General features: G+C 38.6%; 2 protein-coding genes across 5 annotated transcripts; both read left to right on the plus strand.

The window, feature by feature from the left end:
• The first annotated feature begins 6,775 nt into the window (after positions 1 to 6,775).
• On the plus strand, positions 6,776 to 9,795 carry LOC112283069 (uncharacterized). 2 transcript variants are annotated; one of them, XM_024521338.3, is made up of 6 exons: positions 6,776 to 7,132; positions 7,336 to 7,753; positions 8,097 to 8,224; positions 8,497 to 8,609; positions 8,857 to 9,045; positions 9,222 to 9,795. In XM_024521338.3, the coding sequence occupies exons 2-6, from the start codon at positions 7,392 to 7,394 to the stop codon at positions 9,249 to 9,251; spliced, it is 822 nt and encodes a 273-aa protein (XP_024377106.1). In that variant the 5' UTR covers positions 6,776 to 7,132; positions 7,336 to 7,391; the 3' UTR covers positions 9,252 to 9,795. The 2 variants fall into 2 exon arrangements, with proteins under 2 accessions (XP_024377106.1, XP_024377107.1); XM_024521339.3 differs by having other exon boundaries at positions 6,776 to 7,103.
• A 1,615-nt stretch (positions 9,796 to 11,410) lies between these two features.
• Positions 11,411 to 15,710, plus strand: LOC112283082 (uncharacterized). 3 transcript variants are annotated; one of them, XM_024521373.3, is made up of 6 exons: positions 11,411 to 13,037; positions 13,231 to 13,325; positions 13,614 to 13,913; positions 14,023 to 14,166; positions 14,293 to 14,994; positions 15,258 to 15,710. In XM_024521373.3, the coding sequence occupies exons 3-6, from the start codon at positions 13,734 to 13,736 to the stop codon at positions 15,543 to 15,545; spliced, it is 1,314 nt and encodes a 437-aa protein (XP_024377141.1). In that variant the 5' UTR covers positions 11,411 to 13,037; positions 13,231 to 13,325; positions 13,614 to 13,733; the 3' UTR covers positions 15,546 to 15,710. The 3 variants fall into 3 exon arrangements, with proteins under 3 accessions (XP_024377141.1, XP_024377143.1, XP_024377142.1); XM_024521375.3 differs by having other exon boundaries at positions 14,527 to 14,994; XM_024521374.3 differs by lacking the exon at positions 13,231 to 13,325 and having other exon boundaries at positions 11,412 to 13,037.
• The last annotated feature ends 137 nt before the right edge of the window (positions 15,711 to 15,847 follow it).

The following is a 15,847-nucleotide window of genomic DNA, read 5'->3' on the forward strand; positions in this document are numbered from 1 at the left end:
CGTGGATGATAGCCATAATTGGCAAAGAAAGGTGTTTGTTGCATGGAAGAATGTACCGTATTATTATAAGCAAACTCTGCCAATGGCAGAAGGGTTGTCCAATCATCTTGTTGGTAGTTGATAGTACACCTTAAATATTGCTCCAAGACTTGGTTTACACGCTCTGTTTGTCCATCAATTTGAGGATAGAAAGCCGAAGATAGCTTTATGTCTACTTTTAAAATCTTGAAAAGGGTCCTCCAAAATCTTGACACAAATTGAGTTCCCCTATCTGATATGATATCTTTAGGTAATCCATGATAGCGATAGATATTATCAATGAAAAGCTTAGCTGTTTCTTCACCTGTGATAGATTTTGTACATGGCACAAAATGTGCCATCTTGGTGAAACGATCTACTATCACAAATATAGAATCATAAGATCTTGAGCTTAGAAGATCTGTGATGAAATCCATAGAAACAGAAGACCATGGTTGTTCTGGTATAGGTAATGGCTGAAGAAGTCCGTAAGGTCGATGACGAGGAATTTTTGATCTTGAACAAATATCACATGATTGTACAAAGTCTTTGACTGACTTCCACATTTGTGGCCACCAAAAATCTCTTGATATGAGTTCTAAAGTCTTATTATATCCAAAGTGCCCTGCTGCTGGAAAGTCATGACGTGCTTGAAGAACACATAAACGTGCTTCTCCTTCTGGAACATATAGGCGTCCTTCAAAATATAATAGATTATTCTTGAACTCAAACTTAGAAGGATTATGAGACTTGGAAGAATTATTCTCGATATCATAAACAAGAGGGTCTGAGGACATACTGGACTAGATTTGCTTGAGAAAAGTTGAATCAACAGTCAATGTTGATTTCATTGCTTGGAGATGAAATTGCTCCAGTTTCAAGAGAACCGTTCTTTGTTGCTCAAAAGTTGCATCTTCTTCTTTTGGTGCAAAATAAGAACGTCTAAATAGGGCATCAGACAAACCTTGTTGTTTTCCTGGCCGATAAGTGATAATGAACTCGAATCTTGACAAAGACATACTTTAACGAGCTTGACGACGATTCAACACGCGTGCTGACATGAAATACTCGATGTTCTTATGATCTGTATACACAGTGACTGGACTAGAAGCGCCTTCTAGATAATGACGCCATTCTTGAAAGGAATCCACGATCGCAAGAAGTTCTTTATCGTGGATCTCATAATTGATCTCGGCTGCTGAGAATTTTCTTGAATGAAAAGCTATCGGATGAAGTTTGTCATCTGTTCCCATTTGTGATAAAACTGCACCCAAGGCAAAATCTGATGCATCTGTTTCCATAAAAAATGCCTTGGAAAAATCAACACGATATAAGACTGGTGCAGAGACAAACGATGTCTTCAAGGCTTCAAATGCTGCTTCCGCTTCTTGATTCCATTGGAATTTATCTTTATTAGTCAAGCGTGTAAGTGGAGCTGCAACTCGTGAGAAATCTTTGATGAAGATCCGATAGTAATTGGCAAATCCCAAGAAACATTGGACATCTCTTACTGTCCTTGGAATCTTCCAATCCATGATTGTTTGGACTTTCTTAGAATCCATCATGAGACCATCATTTGAAATGATGTATCCTAAAAAGTCAACTTGAGTAGTGTGAAATACACACTTTTCCATCTTGGCGTACAATCCTGCATCTCTAAGTTTTTGTAATACTTGACGAACATGTATTTCATGTTCTTCGACGTTGTTAGAATAGATCAGGATATCGTCTAGATAGCAGACGACAAAATTGTCTAAGAATTCACGAAATACATCATTCATGAGATGTTGAAAAGCAGCTGGTGCATTCGTGAGTCCAAAAGGCATGACATTATATTCGAAATGTCCATACCTGGTTCGAAACGCAGTCTTCCATTCATCTCCTTCTTTGATCCGTACTAGATTATATGCTCCTCTTAGATCTATTTTTGTATAGATCTTAGCTTGATTCAACTGGTCAAGGAGTCCTGATATCAAAGGTAATGGATACCTGTTCTTGATTGTGATCTTGTTGAGTCCTCGATAATCAACACACATTCGTAAAGATCCATCTTTTTTCTTTACGAATAGAATTGGAGCTCCTGCTGGAGATTTTGAATTGCGTATGAAATTCTTCGCTAAATTCTCGTCAATATATGTCTTGAGTTCAGCCATCTCATCTTGCGATAAACTATAAATTGGTCCAAATGGTGGCTGAGTTCCTTCCTTGAGGTCGATTGAACAATCATATGGACGATGCTCAGGAAGAATATCTGCATTCTTTTTCTCAAAAACGTCTTGATACTCCTGATATTGACTTGGAATGCCACTTGAAGTCTTTACGTTTTCAGAAATAGGTGTAGCATAAATAGCAAAAGTTGATCCTTCTTTTGCTGCGTGTATAAATGCTTTTGCACCTATCAGTACGGGTTTTACTATACTAGACTTATAATTTTTTACTTGGTTGGTAGAACTATTAATAACGCTTTGGGAAAAGTCAAGTTTACGTGAATTCCAATCTATTCGAGGGTTATATTTTTCTAGCCAGGATAAACCTAAAATAACTGGATTAGACGGGGATTTAATTATGTTAAAAGCTATGTAGCTATCATGACCGTCTATTGTTACTTTTATAGGATGAGTTTCATGAGTGACATCTCCAGAAGATAAGGGACGACCATCTATGACTTCTACATGTACTGGTTTAGGTTTCTGTATAAAGGGTATTTTACGACTTTTAACAAATTGTTCATCTAAAAAACATGCTGAGGCTCCCGAATCTAATAAAGCAGAGGCTTTGTAATTCTTAGGTCCTAAATATAAGTCTATTATAAAATAAGGAGAGGGTTCTGAGGAGAGGATAGGACCTTCATTAGGAATTGTATAAGGTTCCAGCTGCACGGTCCCTATTGTAGCTGGACGAATCCGTTTTCCGACATGTTGTCTTCTTTGACCGTCGTACCCCTCATTTTATAGTTGCGTCGTTTGTTTGGACAATGTTGAGTAGTGTGCTTAGGTTCTTCGCAATATAAACATAATCCTTCTTGACGACGACGAATCTTTTCTTGCTCAGTTAGGGGTTTAAAACGTACCGCATCAATTTGCATGTCTTCTACTTCTGAATGTACGTTTGGCAAAGATGTTGATGTTGCCATTGAGTAATAACGTTGAGGTTCCCGTGAATGATTCTCGGATCGAAATTCGAAAAGTCGATTATCACATTTTACCGCAAAATCGATTGCTTGACTCAAAGTTTGAGGATCAGGTAAGTTGAGCATCAATTTCTTTACTTCGTATTGCAATCCACAAAGAAATTGACTCATGAGTGCAGCATCATCCCACTTAATGTCAATTGCAAGTTGTCGAAATTGTGAAGCATATACTGTTACTGAGCGATTTTCTTGTCGCAGAATTCGGATCTTATTTGTTGCAACACGAGTTGCATCGTGTTCACCATACATAGATCGAAACTCTGCCAAAAAAGCTTCTAAATTGTCCAATATTGGATTTCGTTGTTCAAGAAAAGACGAAAACCATGATAATGCAGAACCAGAAAGTAGAGTGTCAATAAACCTGACTTGTGATCCTGGAGTTGGATAGCTTTGCGGTTGAAGTTCAATTGCCAATTGTACTTGATTGATGAATCCTCGAAACTTTGATCTCGTACCATCAAATTTCTCAGGTAATATACACCAAAAGGCTATCTCGATATAATAAGTCAAAATATAAACAAGTAGGTATATTAAAAGGAAACTGGAATGGCTATTGCCACAAGACAAGAAACTAAAGACTCTTGAACCTGGATTAGAAGCAAGAAAGGAGTTGACAAGAGTGAAGAAGCCTTCACTCTTGTCTCTATATATACTATCTAACTAGGGGCTACGTGGCGACGTTCTATAGGACCTCCAATATGTGTTGACTTTGTAGGACACATGCCTTGACTTACAAGGCAAGTTTTTCTACGTGTGGACCACATAGTTAGCTTGATCTTCAAGCTAACAACATGTGTGGCACATGGCCAACTTGTTGACCACGTTTCTAATCCAAAAAGTCAATTAAAGACACCTATGAAGTCAAAGCAGCGTCTAGGAAGTTTCTAGGAAGCTTCTATATTAAATATTATAGAATTAACTTACTTTTATCTACTTTTACTTACTTCTATCTATTTCTATATGTAATTATTAGCTTACATGATTATGGCCGTGACATAGAGCCTTCAAAGTCAACAAATCTAGCAACAAAATAATTTACTACAAAGATGGGCAAACTTCAAGCAAGTATGAAGACACACCTAGAAAAGGCTCAATAATGTTATAAGCTAGTGGCAGATGAATTAAAGAAGGAACATCCTCTATTCCAAGTTGGTGACAAAGTGTGGTTTCTATGGTGAAATACAAAAACCAATAAGCCATGTAATAAATTGGACTATCAAAGATTGGAACCATTTGTGATTCAAAAATAAATAAATAACATAACTTATCACTTGGAATTACCTTCATCTATGAAGATTCATCCAATCTTTTATGTTTCACTTTTAGACAGGTATAAAGAATCAAACATACTAGGTCGAAGACAACCACCACTTCCTATGGTTGAAATCAATGATCATGTTGAATTTGAAATAGAAGAGGTATTAAATTCAAGAATAAGACATAGAAGGCTTGAATATCTAGTTCATTGGCATGGATATGATATCAACGATCGCATATAGGAACAAATTGGTAACCTTATAAATGCATAAATGAAGGTTCAAAAGTTCCATCATCAACATCCATAAAAACCAAAAGCAGCAAAATGAGGAACAATAGCTTAGTAAGATAGCTTCACCATGAAAATTCTTATTTCTTGGCCTCTTAAAGAAGAGGATGAGGTAGCCTCTGAAGAGGCAATTGTTTCAAATATTTAAAATAATATAAGTTAGTAATTTGAGTTCACGACTATCCCCTATTTATATTCTTTTGATCTTATCTACTTTATGTGATATAGATAGTCAAGAGATAGACATCCTGTTAGTTATACCATCTCAACCAAATAACTCATAGAGACAACCCTGAGATGAAGAGCCACCTAAGCCACGAAGTCGACTTCGAGATGAAGAGCTACTTGAAACATAAAGACATCAAAGGATACTCAGTAATAAATCGCCGTTAAATTGTGTTTGAGATAGAACTTGCTTAAAAAAGATGTCCAAAAAGACGATTTGTAGAACAATTCCATAACAAAGATATCAAAGTTCATGCGTGGTCACAAGCAGAAGGCTTAGAACACTGTCGATGGCTATAAGGGCCTATAAACCATTTTTCTCACAAAAAACAAGTGGAATATATAATGGACACCATGCGACAAATCTTCAACTTCTTGTGCATATACTTATTTGTAGCAATATTGCTTCTTAGAGACCTCGAAGCTAGAGGAGGAGGTGATATCACGGACATACAACTGAAGAAAGTTTGAGAAGGTTATAAGAGGTTCTTGTAGATCTTAGAAGATTCTAAAAGATTCTAATAGATTCTAAGAAGGTTCTAATAGATTTTTAAAAAAAATTTAAAGGTCGTAAGAGATCCTAAAAGGTTCTAAGAGGCTTTAGATGATTTAGGAAGTTGTCGAAGAAGGATTTTAGGCTTGTTTTGTTTCCAAGCCTCTTGAAAACTTCTCAAGAAGCTTCCTTGCACCTAATATATATAAGAGTTGAGGCTGAGGAAATCCTTAGTTTCAACAATTCATCTTCTATCCAATTATTATTCTAATGTTATTATTCCAAGATCTTCTTGCCTTGTATCCAGTTATTATTCTAATATCGAGCTAATTCCATTTCATGGTCTTGAATCCTAGTCTTGTATATGGTTCCTAGCAATGTGTAGAAATAGTATCTCCATGATTTACATTAGAAATACATGAAATTTCTACTCTTACAATGTTGATACACTCATAGAGATCTCTATTAGTTGCAAATTTATTCTCATTTCTATGAAGATTAGCATATATAATCTTTCTTTTCATAGACAATTCAATAAATTCAAAAAGTTAAATTAGAAGAGAGTAATCTACAACATGTATTATGAAATGAAAATTTCCAAAAAGAAGGTTAATCCACTCTTTTTAAGGAATAAATTAGTGTTAAAAAATTAAACTATTTGTTTAAAGATAGGTTGTCTACAACTTTTAAAATAGAATAATAGAAGTGGGATAATCTACTTATATTTAAAATAAGAAAAGAACAATAAGTTAGTACTCTTGTCAAACTATCAAGGACATGAATTTTAAAAAATTGAAAGATCAAGACATTCTTACCTTATTCAAAACGACTAGATAATGACTTGAAGATAGTATAATATTAAAATAGAATGGCTATTGCTAAAGACTAGAAGACTAAAAAGTCTTGAAACTAGACTAAAGACTAAAAAAACATTGACAAGAGTGAAGAAGGCCTTCTTCACTCTTGCCTCCATAGATACTATTTAACTAAGAGCTATGTGGGTATATTCTATAAAACTTCCAACATATATTGACTTTACAAGATATGTATCATAACCTGTAAAATGCGTTTTCTGTATGTGCACCACATAAATTTGTTTTGCACATTCGGATTTAGGTGACGAATCATTCGTGGAGCCAAGGATGTGCAAGGGATGATAAAATTGTAACTCTATACTCAAGGCTGATTGGCAGACCATTCATTCATCCACCCGGGAGAGTTGTGACTCCTATCGCCGCGCCTTTGAATCCCCAACCACAGCTTCCATCTTTCGCAAGATTCCGCAAAACATTGTTTGTTTGATCGAGATCCCGCAATCTGAATTCGAAGACAGAGTGTTGAATCGTCACATCTGCTCCTCCTTCCAAGCGTATTTGTGGACGTTGGAGCCACACCGGACTTAGGGTTGCAACTCTGTGAGCTCCTTTGATTCCTGAGTGGGTGAGCCTGTTCACTGAAGGGCTCGTTAGGATTAGAGATCGTGGGTTTCAAGGTTTCAGAATCTCCAGTCAGTTTATCGAGCTTCGGACTGTGAACTTCAGGCTGAAGACATCCTCGAATTTTGCTGTTGATTGGGAGAGATTTCTGGCTGGACCGTGAAGTTGATGTGATAATGCAGAACACACCCTAAGGTCTTTCGAGATGCTTTCGATGTTTTAGTGTATGAGTCTGGCCCCTTGTTTATTATGGTCGAACAGCATGTACGTTGAAGAATTTGATTTCATTTTTGGAACTCTAGTGGCTGATTGAGTTAGATGTATTGAAGAGAAGTGAGAAAATCTGAACTCTGTAGTGGAACACTAGTGGCGCGGTAGGTTTTCGTGCGACGCAATTCTGACGCCCCACTTGATGCTTTGGTTCCAGGTTCTTTAGGTATCAAAAATTTCTTGTAGGCCCTAAGAGTTTCAGGAGGTGCAACCATGGCCACTGCACCTGCGCATGTAGCAGGCCCTACTTTCAGCTTGAAATCTACGCTTGCATTCTCCTCGTTTGACTCGAGGCGGATAAACTCGAAAGGATTGTCTGCGCACGCATCTTTGCGCATTCATCCTAGTGGAAGAGTGAGGGCGGTGTCAGAAGGAGAACCCTCTGGCTCTAAGGAGAGTATCAGCAGACCTGTAATAAGGCGTAAGAAGAGCTCTCCATCTCCCGGAAATTCAGCACCTGTTTCAGAGGATATTCGGACGCAATTAGAGACGGTGTTGGTAGAGGACGAGCGCGTGAACTTGGAGGGTGTTGGTAGGGTGGACCGTGAATCATCGTCACCGAGCTTTGATTGGGGGTGCGTTGCTTTCATGTTACCTCCTCTCGACTAGAAAAAATGTTGAAAATATTCTAGACGTTGTTACGAGGGATTCGGAGATTGAAAGCCTTTATCTAGATGTCAGGTGAATCCACGTGTGTCAAATGGACGATTTTACCGTTTGACTGATTTGTGTGATAATGGTTTAAATTCCTTGCAACATGCGAACAATTTAATTAGTGATTCAAAATTCACTCGGAAGGTGTGATAAAAGTTTATCTCTATCATAGAGGAGTCATTGTACAATTTTGAGTGAGTTAATGAGTGCAAATCTTGTAGCATTGAACAAATCCCATAACCTGTTTCTTGGTTTTGGGTACAGGCGGGCAGGAATACTTGTTGCTGGTGATTTGGTGGCACTTATCACCTTTGCTGTCATTGGTAGATATAGCCATGGTCTCACCGGCTTGAATTGGGATGTCATACAGACGGCTGATCCTTTCATTGCAGGTAAGTCATAAGTCTTGGGCATCATTATATATTAAGAACCTTGAATTTGGGGACTGTGAATAACCTCTCTCGGCCACTGAAGTGTCTACTCTATTTATGTTGGCGTGCTTAAATGGCTTCAGGCACTTATTTTCGTATGTCCTGTCTTGCACTCATCTGCACTTCATGAGTTGATGCATAGATTGAGAACTTGGGGCTTGTTTTGAAAGGTATAGATTAATTACGTTCAGTTTGAGTTGGCGAACTGATGAGATCGGGTTATTGTTTTGCAGGGTGGCTTCTGGGGTCTTTTTTCCTGGGAGGCTATGGCCCTGACGGTCAAGGTATGAATGGCGTATCTGGCGCCGCCACTGCTGCTATCAAGTCCTGGGCTGTGGGAGTCCCTGTAAGATTGTCTCAGCTTGCTCTCCGCTTTTGAATTGCATTTGAATTACTATGTGAATTTGAGAAGGTCAAAAACAAATAATAAAAACGAGACACTTGAGGACACCACGATATTCTGAAGATTAGTGCAGCATTACTTCATGTTCCTTATAGCATAATTTAGTTCTAAGTTATCAGAAGATATGCCTGTCATTGAACTATAAGAGGCATTGGACCGGTCCTGACAGGTTTTGGGTTGGACTTGACAGCTTGGGCTTGTTATCAGAACCATAGTGACATCTCACGTGCCGGCACAAGCTTTTATCCTCGTTTCCTTGGGAAGCTTGTTCGTTCTTATGGTTGGTTGGCGTATCGCATATGTATACGTCTTCGCTAGCGGTGAAAAAGCTGTACCCACGAAGGCGAATCGTCGGGGTGGTGTATTTGAGTTTTTTGAGGTATGGCCTTCATCATGTCTGAATCCTAGTTCACTGTCACGGTTCTGTCATAAAATTAGCCTTGGCAAACATTCTCTCCTGTCAATGATCACCATGATTATTTGATTGCCATGGAATCCATACGAGAAGATATTTTACAACTCATAACGGTTGAGGTGTGTTTTCTCTGCTTTCAGCTCCTGACGTCGCTAGTGAGAAGATGGTAAGGCTTCGGAGGCCTTCGATGGTGGCGGCATCTATTTGAGTATTTGAGAAGAACTAAGCCCATCTTATCTCTGGAACATCTGGAGATGATCTGCTTATACCCGGAGTTAGTCTTGCTGGTGTGGGCATCCATGACTTTCCTACTTATTTGAGTAGGCTAATTTTTGCACGACTCAAACGGCTGCAGCACGCCAACGATGAAAATGTGAATTGAAGAGCAACGCAGGCATCAAGGTCGTAGCTGAAAAATTGGTTGGTCATTTTTTGTAACCATTTTAAGTAAATTTCTAATGTAGAACTTTTCTGAAGTTGGTCAAAGTGATCCATTTAAGACTGAAACTTAGCCGTGATAGGATAGTGTAGTAGACGCTACTGAGAGAATGGCAAAGTTTCGGAGGACTTCGACTGAAAGTACGTCTGGTACGTCTGGTTGCATGCCTCGGCCAGCTTTCTTTGAATATCAAAGAGATTGAATTGGGCATGTGTTGCTGAATTTGCACTGTATTGAAAATTAGAGTTCTTATTTTATTTTATTTTCATAACAAATTTGTGCAGCCATTTATAATCGCTGAGATGGAAAAGGACATGGAACACAGAGGTAAATGAAAAATTGGCATGGATTTTACAAAAGAACGATCATTTTCATGTCTTGTGTTGCCAGTTTTTTTGGTAATGGTTTTGAAAAACAGTTTAACTGTTCATGATAGTGTTCATAGTACAAATGTTAATGACTTCATCATTATTAAACAATCTCATCTTGTCCACAACTAGTGTTCTTGCTGAAAATACTCATATCTTTGATGAAGGTTTGTTAAATGTATTCTATTTTGGAGGACAAATTCGGAAGTCACACCAAGATATGTTTTTTCATTTTATTTCTGCAGTAGCATAAAAGCAAATTATGCATGTCTTAACCTTTTAAACATTATATGTTTTATGGTGAAAGTCAAATTTGGAGACATCAAAGTTAACATTCTTTTCATGTTTTTCATAATACTTTGAATATATTTTAAGAAATCAAATTTTTTATGTTTTTAACTAATGACTCTAAAGAGTAAATTCCACAAATTTTAATTATTACATCATCTAATTTCTAAAGATTAATTTTTTGAATAAAGTTCTAAAACCTAAAACTTCTATTTTTATTAATTCATCAACCCAAGAGGTTTTTATCAAAACTCCTGTAGAGTATTTACAAAATCTATTTCTTGGAAAAAAAACACTCATCCAATATCCAAGTAAGTAATTAAAATCCAACTTTGTTATCTATTATTATTGACAAATTTTTACTATTATTACTATTATTAACAACTTTCTTGTTTAAGCTAATCTCGAAATCCTAAAACCAATATTAATTTGGCAAAATCCTTTATAAAATTCAAATGTAAAGAAATTTTAAAATTTGAATGACGGAAAAAATTTAATTAACTTTCTATTTTTTATTTTTATAAAAACGTCACTTTAATTAATTGAGGTTGTTGTGAAATGGTTTTTTGAATTTCAAATTTACATATTTGAAATATATATATATTGTAAAAATTAATGCATGTTATATTTAGTTTTGAAGTAGAATTGTGTTGTAAAATAATTTATAACTGAATGTATTGAAGTATAACTTTAAATATACATACATACATACATACATACAAGAGAATGTTAAATAGACCTAGGCTTTTACTAAATCAACCTACAAATGATGAAACATATGATAATCATAATGAATGTGGTTAATTTTCATTGGTTTCAGATGAGTAGTGGAGAAGTGAATCTAGTAGTCATTGATGATGGGTGTGTCAATTTAATAAAAGCCTAGATCTATTTAACATTCCCATATATATATGTGATTAAAAAAGATTCTCTATGTTGCAATGAATTATATCTCGTATTTTCCCATCTTTGTCGAAATGTTCTTTTTAGATTTTTTAAACCTACTTGCAAATTGTTTTACTGTCCAATCTGGGTCCATTCAGATGAAGAAGTCAATCAAAACGGCTCAACAGCATCATTCAAATTGAAGACGAAGACGATCGTCCTCACAACGAACGGAACAGATTTGGCTCGACGAAATCCGCATTCTTCGTTGGACGTAGATGGGGCTCAATGTGAGCCAGCATCGTCTTTTATGCTCACCGGAATGGCTTTCGAGTTCACTGGAACTGAGTGCAGTTCGGCATTTTGTGCTTTTGTCAATGTTTCTGGAGCCACAATCGAATGCAGTTACGAAGATGCAGCAGGAAAGCCGATGATCTCTCTCGATTCTTTATAAAAGCACCAGAATTTCAGCCACCTGCGCTGTAATTCCACTCGACGAGGTGGAACTAGTGTGTGGAGGTGCAACTGGAATGCAGGCTTCCACAGGGATTACTGTTGTGAATCCTGTTCGGAAAGCCCCGATCTGGCTGTTTCATGACCACAATGATTTTTGAATTGCACTTCCAACGCATTTTAGAGTTCTGTGTGTGTATGTGTGAGTGAGCGAGTGAGTGAGACCTGGGTGGGAATCCTGCGCTGCAAATTGGCAAGGTTCGGTAGCTTGTAGAGAACGTATCAGTCTTGAAGGGTCACTATCGTCTCGTTGTAGTAACTGTAACTACGTTTATTGTGTTTTTTTTTGGTGGTCTTGATCTCTGTGCTGATATCCTCGGGTATCGAGACTTTATTCCAAGTTGTGTGTTCGTCGCGGCTGCTGGAATTGGGTGGGTTTCGAGGTGGGCGTAGTGAAGTTCGGCAGCTGGGTTAGGATTTCGACGGCAATTCCGAGAGCGGCGAGTGTAGGGATGTAGGTGATTGATTCTTGGGTTGTCCGAATTGCGGCCACTTTGTTTGCTGGTTTTCGTTTGTTTTTTTAGAAGTGTTAAGCTGGCTGGTTGTCTTTGTTGTTGAGTGTGCTTTGAGGCGCAGTTTCTAGAGCGGTTGCTGGATTGTTATGACCGGTTTGGGTTAGGGTCGATGAACAGAACTTCGATGTCTCAATTAAGAAGTTCTCCTTCTTCCAATCACTGTACCTTAAAATTCGTTTGGGTTGAGTTATGTCGAATTGCTCAATTTTATGACCACACACAGAGTTCTGGGGCTTCAGTCTCGAGTTTCGACCTTGCTGGTTCTGATTTTAGTAAATTTTTTCCAACAATTTCGTTCTTGCAGAATACGCATGGTTTTTATTTTCTTTGCTAACCTGCCAAACTTCCTTCGAATTCTCTACATACCAACCTCATCCAGTGACTATGTTTCTGTAGTTAATCGAGTGAGGGTGTCAGTTTGTAACTTCGGTGTATAATCTCTTGTCATTGACGTTTGTGAACTGCCTGGCATCCCGAGAAAACTATGTTGTTTGTTGATTGCTTGGTGTCTCAACTACCTTCATCCATTTTCCTTCTCAAGGACAATTTTTATAATATCCGCTTCTTTATTTTCGGAATTCTGTTGTTCCTATTAGAGCCTTTTTGCATGATTTGTGCTCCACTATTTTCCAATTCCGGCATAATAAAATACATTTAGAACTATTAGGGCACTCTGTTTTGTAGGGCTACATCCCCTCTCTGGGTTTGACGAAACAATTTTTGATGTCAAATTTAACACCCGTGGACAAGTGAGGAGCAATTTGCTTCGCTATGATCGAATTCTCTGAAACATGATTGTTATGGTAAGATTATTGCAAGAAGCGTGTGCCTATTATACGCCAAGTATATCCTACGTGAGAAGCCGTTGAAGGTTTATATGCTCGCGATTTTTACAGAGGACATGCTTTGATGAAGAAAGATATGGACGAAGAAGATCTTATCTCACGGGTATGCTCTAACACTCACCACAGAAGTTGGTTTTACTGGGCGTTAACAGGGTAAACCACATCATGCTTAAAGCAGGACACTCAAGATTTTTATTTTGTGATGTACTAACAAGCGTAACTTGCAATCTATTAATCCTGCAATGAATGCTGCTCTCATGTGTCATTAACATAAGAGTTTTGTATCAAAATGGCAGAATGCCTCCGGGAGCACTAACGATCGCCACCATTGTTTCTTGTGGTATAAAACTCTGTGATGTCCGATAAAAGAGAACAAACTGGGTTGGACGTGGTAAGGAACCTGTTTGATGTCATGCTCTTCATAGAAACTGTTGACTGGAATGAGGATATCTAATCCTCGTCAAATAAAAGTGATATCCAATAATCTTACTACATTTCGCTTACTTACAGTCATGAGCATCATAGAAGATTATTTATAATTATGGAAGTGTCCAAGCATGGGTAAGAGAGATTGTAGTATTTCAATATATGTTTGCGATCAACAAACTATCTTTGTTGAAGCACTTGAGGGTAAGAGGCTCTTCTGATTTTCTGGCCTGCTTTTGAACGTTGTTTTCAGGTTTACGGATTGCTGTTGGATGCTTGGGGCGATAATGAAGACCTTGGACATAGTACCTTTGAGTTTGAATTGGCACTACGAGTGAAGAAATGGGGTGATTTTCCCTATGGTAGTGTTTGAATGATGGGGGCAATGGGGAGCTTTGACGTGCTACCTGATTCCATAGCCTGTTTAATATTGTCGAAACTTGAAAGTGCGCAAATGGTTGCTCAATGTGCCATGGTGTGCCATCGTTGGAAGACGCTAGCCAGGCTAGTAGACACCCTCACTTTCGAGTCATTCAAACTCTTGGAGAAGAAGGTGAAATTTCCGTTCAATTAGCTGCAAATGTCTACTTCTTTCTTGTTCCGTTTTAGTCATCTCAGCCCTGTAACGTTTGTGTTTGTGTGGAACTCTTCCATCTTAACAGTTGGATAAGAACAGGAATGCTTCATGCCTGGAAACAATTGTAACTCAAATGTTATTGAAGACCCATGGCATTCGAATTCTTAAGATCTCGTATCACCCAGTTGTGTGGCCTTGGATACCCAACGACTACTTCTCAGAAGACAGGGTACATTACTGATCTTTCGTAGACTGATCCATTTTCTGTGAGAGTATTATTCAAAGTGAATGTCCACAGCAAGCTTATATGCTCAGGTCTTTTTAACATTTAAGACTGCTGGTGATCTGGTTATAGGTTTGTCAGTGGCTGCAGCATGTGAATACTACCTTGGAGCGACTAACACTTGTTGATCCAAACCGTGCAAGGCCACAGCCTAAGAAGTTACTCCATCTCACAGATTGTAAAAAGTTGCAGTGGTTGAACCTGTGTTACGGTTTCATTCCTGTGTTGCCTGCCTCGCCTGGACGGTTCGAACAGTTGGTAACCCTTCATCTTGATCTGATTTTAATTTACGATAGTGCGCTTCAGACACTTGTGGAGCTTGCACCAATCCTCGAAGATTTAAAACTGAACTCCTGCAAGGGTCTGCGAACCCCTCACTTCACAGCTTTAAAGCTCACCTCTCTGGAGTTTGCAAATGACATGGATGTGGCTACAACACCAATTACTATGGTCACCGTGAATGCACCAAGCCTGGTTTCCGTGTCTCTGAGCCATGTGGAGGAGCTCGTGATGAACGGCTTCACGTTACAGAACCTTGCTCTGCTTTGGCATGTCCGACCTAACATAAGAGAGCTGCCAGTGTTAGAGAGTCTGCACATTAGCGGCGAGTCCTGGGCGTTGGATTGTGTGACTCATTTGATTCGACTGGGGACAAATTTGCGCTCCCTCCGCATTGATGCGTTTTTCGAGCGCAAGTACCCTATCCAGCTGCAATCACTACTCCGTCACTTGCAGGAGCTAGTATCTATCCATATAGGCGCCGACTTTTTTGAGGTTTGCTCCGAACACTACCTGCACACTCATTACCGTTCGTGTCGATTCTCGTTTTGGCGTAGAAAGAAAAGCTGCATAGTTGTCTCGGAAGGAGTTGGATGTGCATTGGTAGGTATGTAGCATGATTTTTCATTATGAAATCCATGACTGCTCGAGGACCAAGGAGTAGCATGTTTGGATTTTTTAGTCACCTGAGTGCTGCTGCTATGCTTCTCTGTTCTCCTACCCTGAGTGTATTTCATCGTTTTCTGCATGGAACCCAGTGTCTACAAACAGCAGGAGGCGCGGGGGCAGCTTTTATGCGGATGCATGCAATGGTTCTCCCTAGGCTAGAAAATATCATGGTTGTTATCAGCTGCGGGAACAACAATTGCATCTCTGTCCTGGTCTCTCTCCTGAAATGTGCACCAGCACTACGGATTCTCAGAATCGATGCCGAAAATCTAAGGAAGAGCATGGACAACGTAATGTTCTTCAGTAACCTGTTGGGACTACAGAGGGACTACCCTCAGGTCAAGGTTTCACTCGCATGTCCTCAGACCCTGCTCTAAATACTGTAAAACTATGTAATTAACACTTTACCTTATCACCTGAGTAGGTCAGTGTTGTACCTCTCAGAAGCTTTTTTGTAGCATAGTGCTCAAATATAGTTAATACGCACACTCCTTGTCCTAAAAAATTGTGATATTGTAAAATTTTAGGCTGTCTGAAGGTTGTCTGATCCCCTGTAACCATGTAATATATCTGAGATGTCCCTGTAAAGCTGTCTACTCGAGCCAAGTCGTGATGTTGAACCCTATTGCACAGTAGCAATATGGTTTGTAACGTTTGTAACGGCTAATTTAACTAGGGT

Source organism: Physcomitrium patens, chromosome 6 (genome assembly GCF_059467195.1).
Source record: "Physcomitrium patens ecotype Gransden chromosome 6, ASM5946719v1, whole genome shotgun sequence".
NCBI classification, from domain to species: Eukaryota; Viridiplantae; Streptophyta; class Bryopsida; order Funariales; family Funariaceae; genus Physcomitrium; species Physcomitrium patens.

What these genes read in the sequence shown, in the direction of transcription:
- LOC112283069 (XM_024521338.3), top strand. Translation starts at nt 7,392, where the DNA reads ATGGCCACTGCACCTGCGCATGTAGCAGGCCCTACTTTCAGCTTGAAA. An exon ending in GGCTGATCCTTTCATTGCAG is followed by an intron (nt 8,225 to 8,496) that starts GTAAGTCATAAG and finishes ATTGTTTTGCAG; the next exon opens with GGTGGCTTCTGGGGTCTTTT. An exon ending in GTGTATTTGAGTTTTTTGAG is followed by an intron (nt 9,046 to 9,221) that starts GTATGGCCTTCA and finishes CTCTGCTTTCAG; the next exon opens with CTCCTGACGTCGCTAGTGAG.
- LOC112283082 (XM_024521373.3), top strand. Translation starts at nt 13,734, where the DNA reads ATGATGGGGGCAATGGGGAGCTTTGACGTGCTACCTGATTCCATAGCC. An exon ending in ACTACTTCTCAGAAGACAGG is followed by an intron (nt 14,167 to 14,292) that starts GTACATTACTGA and finishes ATCTGGTTATAG; the next exon opens with GTTTGTCAGTGGCTGCAGCA. An exon ending in TAGGCGCCGACTTTTTTGAG is followed by an intron (nt 14,995 to 15,257) that starts GTTTGCTCCGAA and finishes CATGGAACCCAG; the next exon opens with TGTCTACAAACAGCAGGAGG.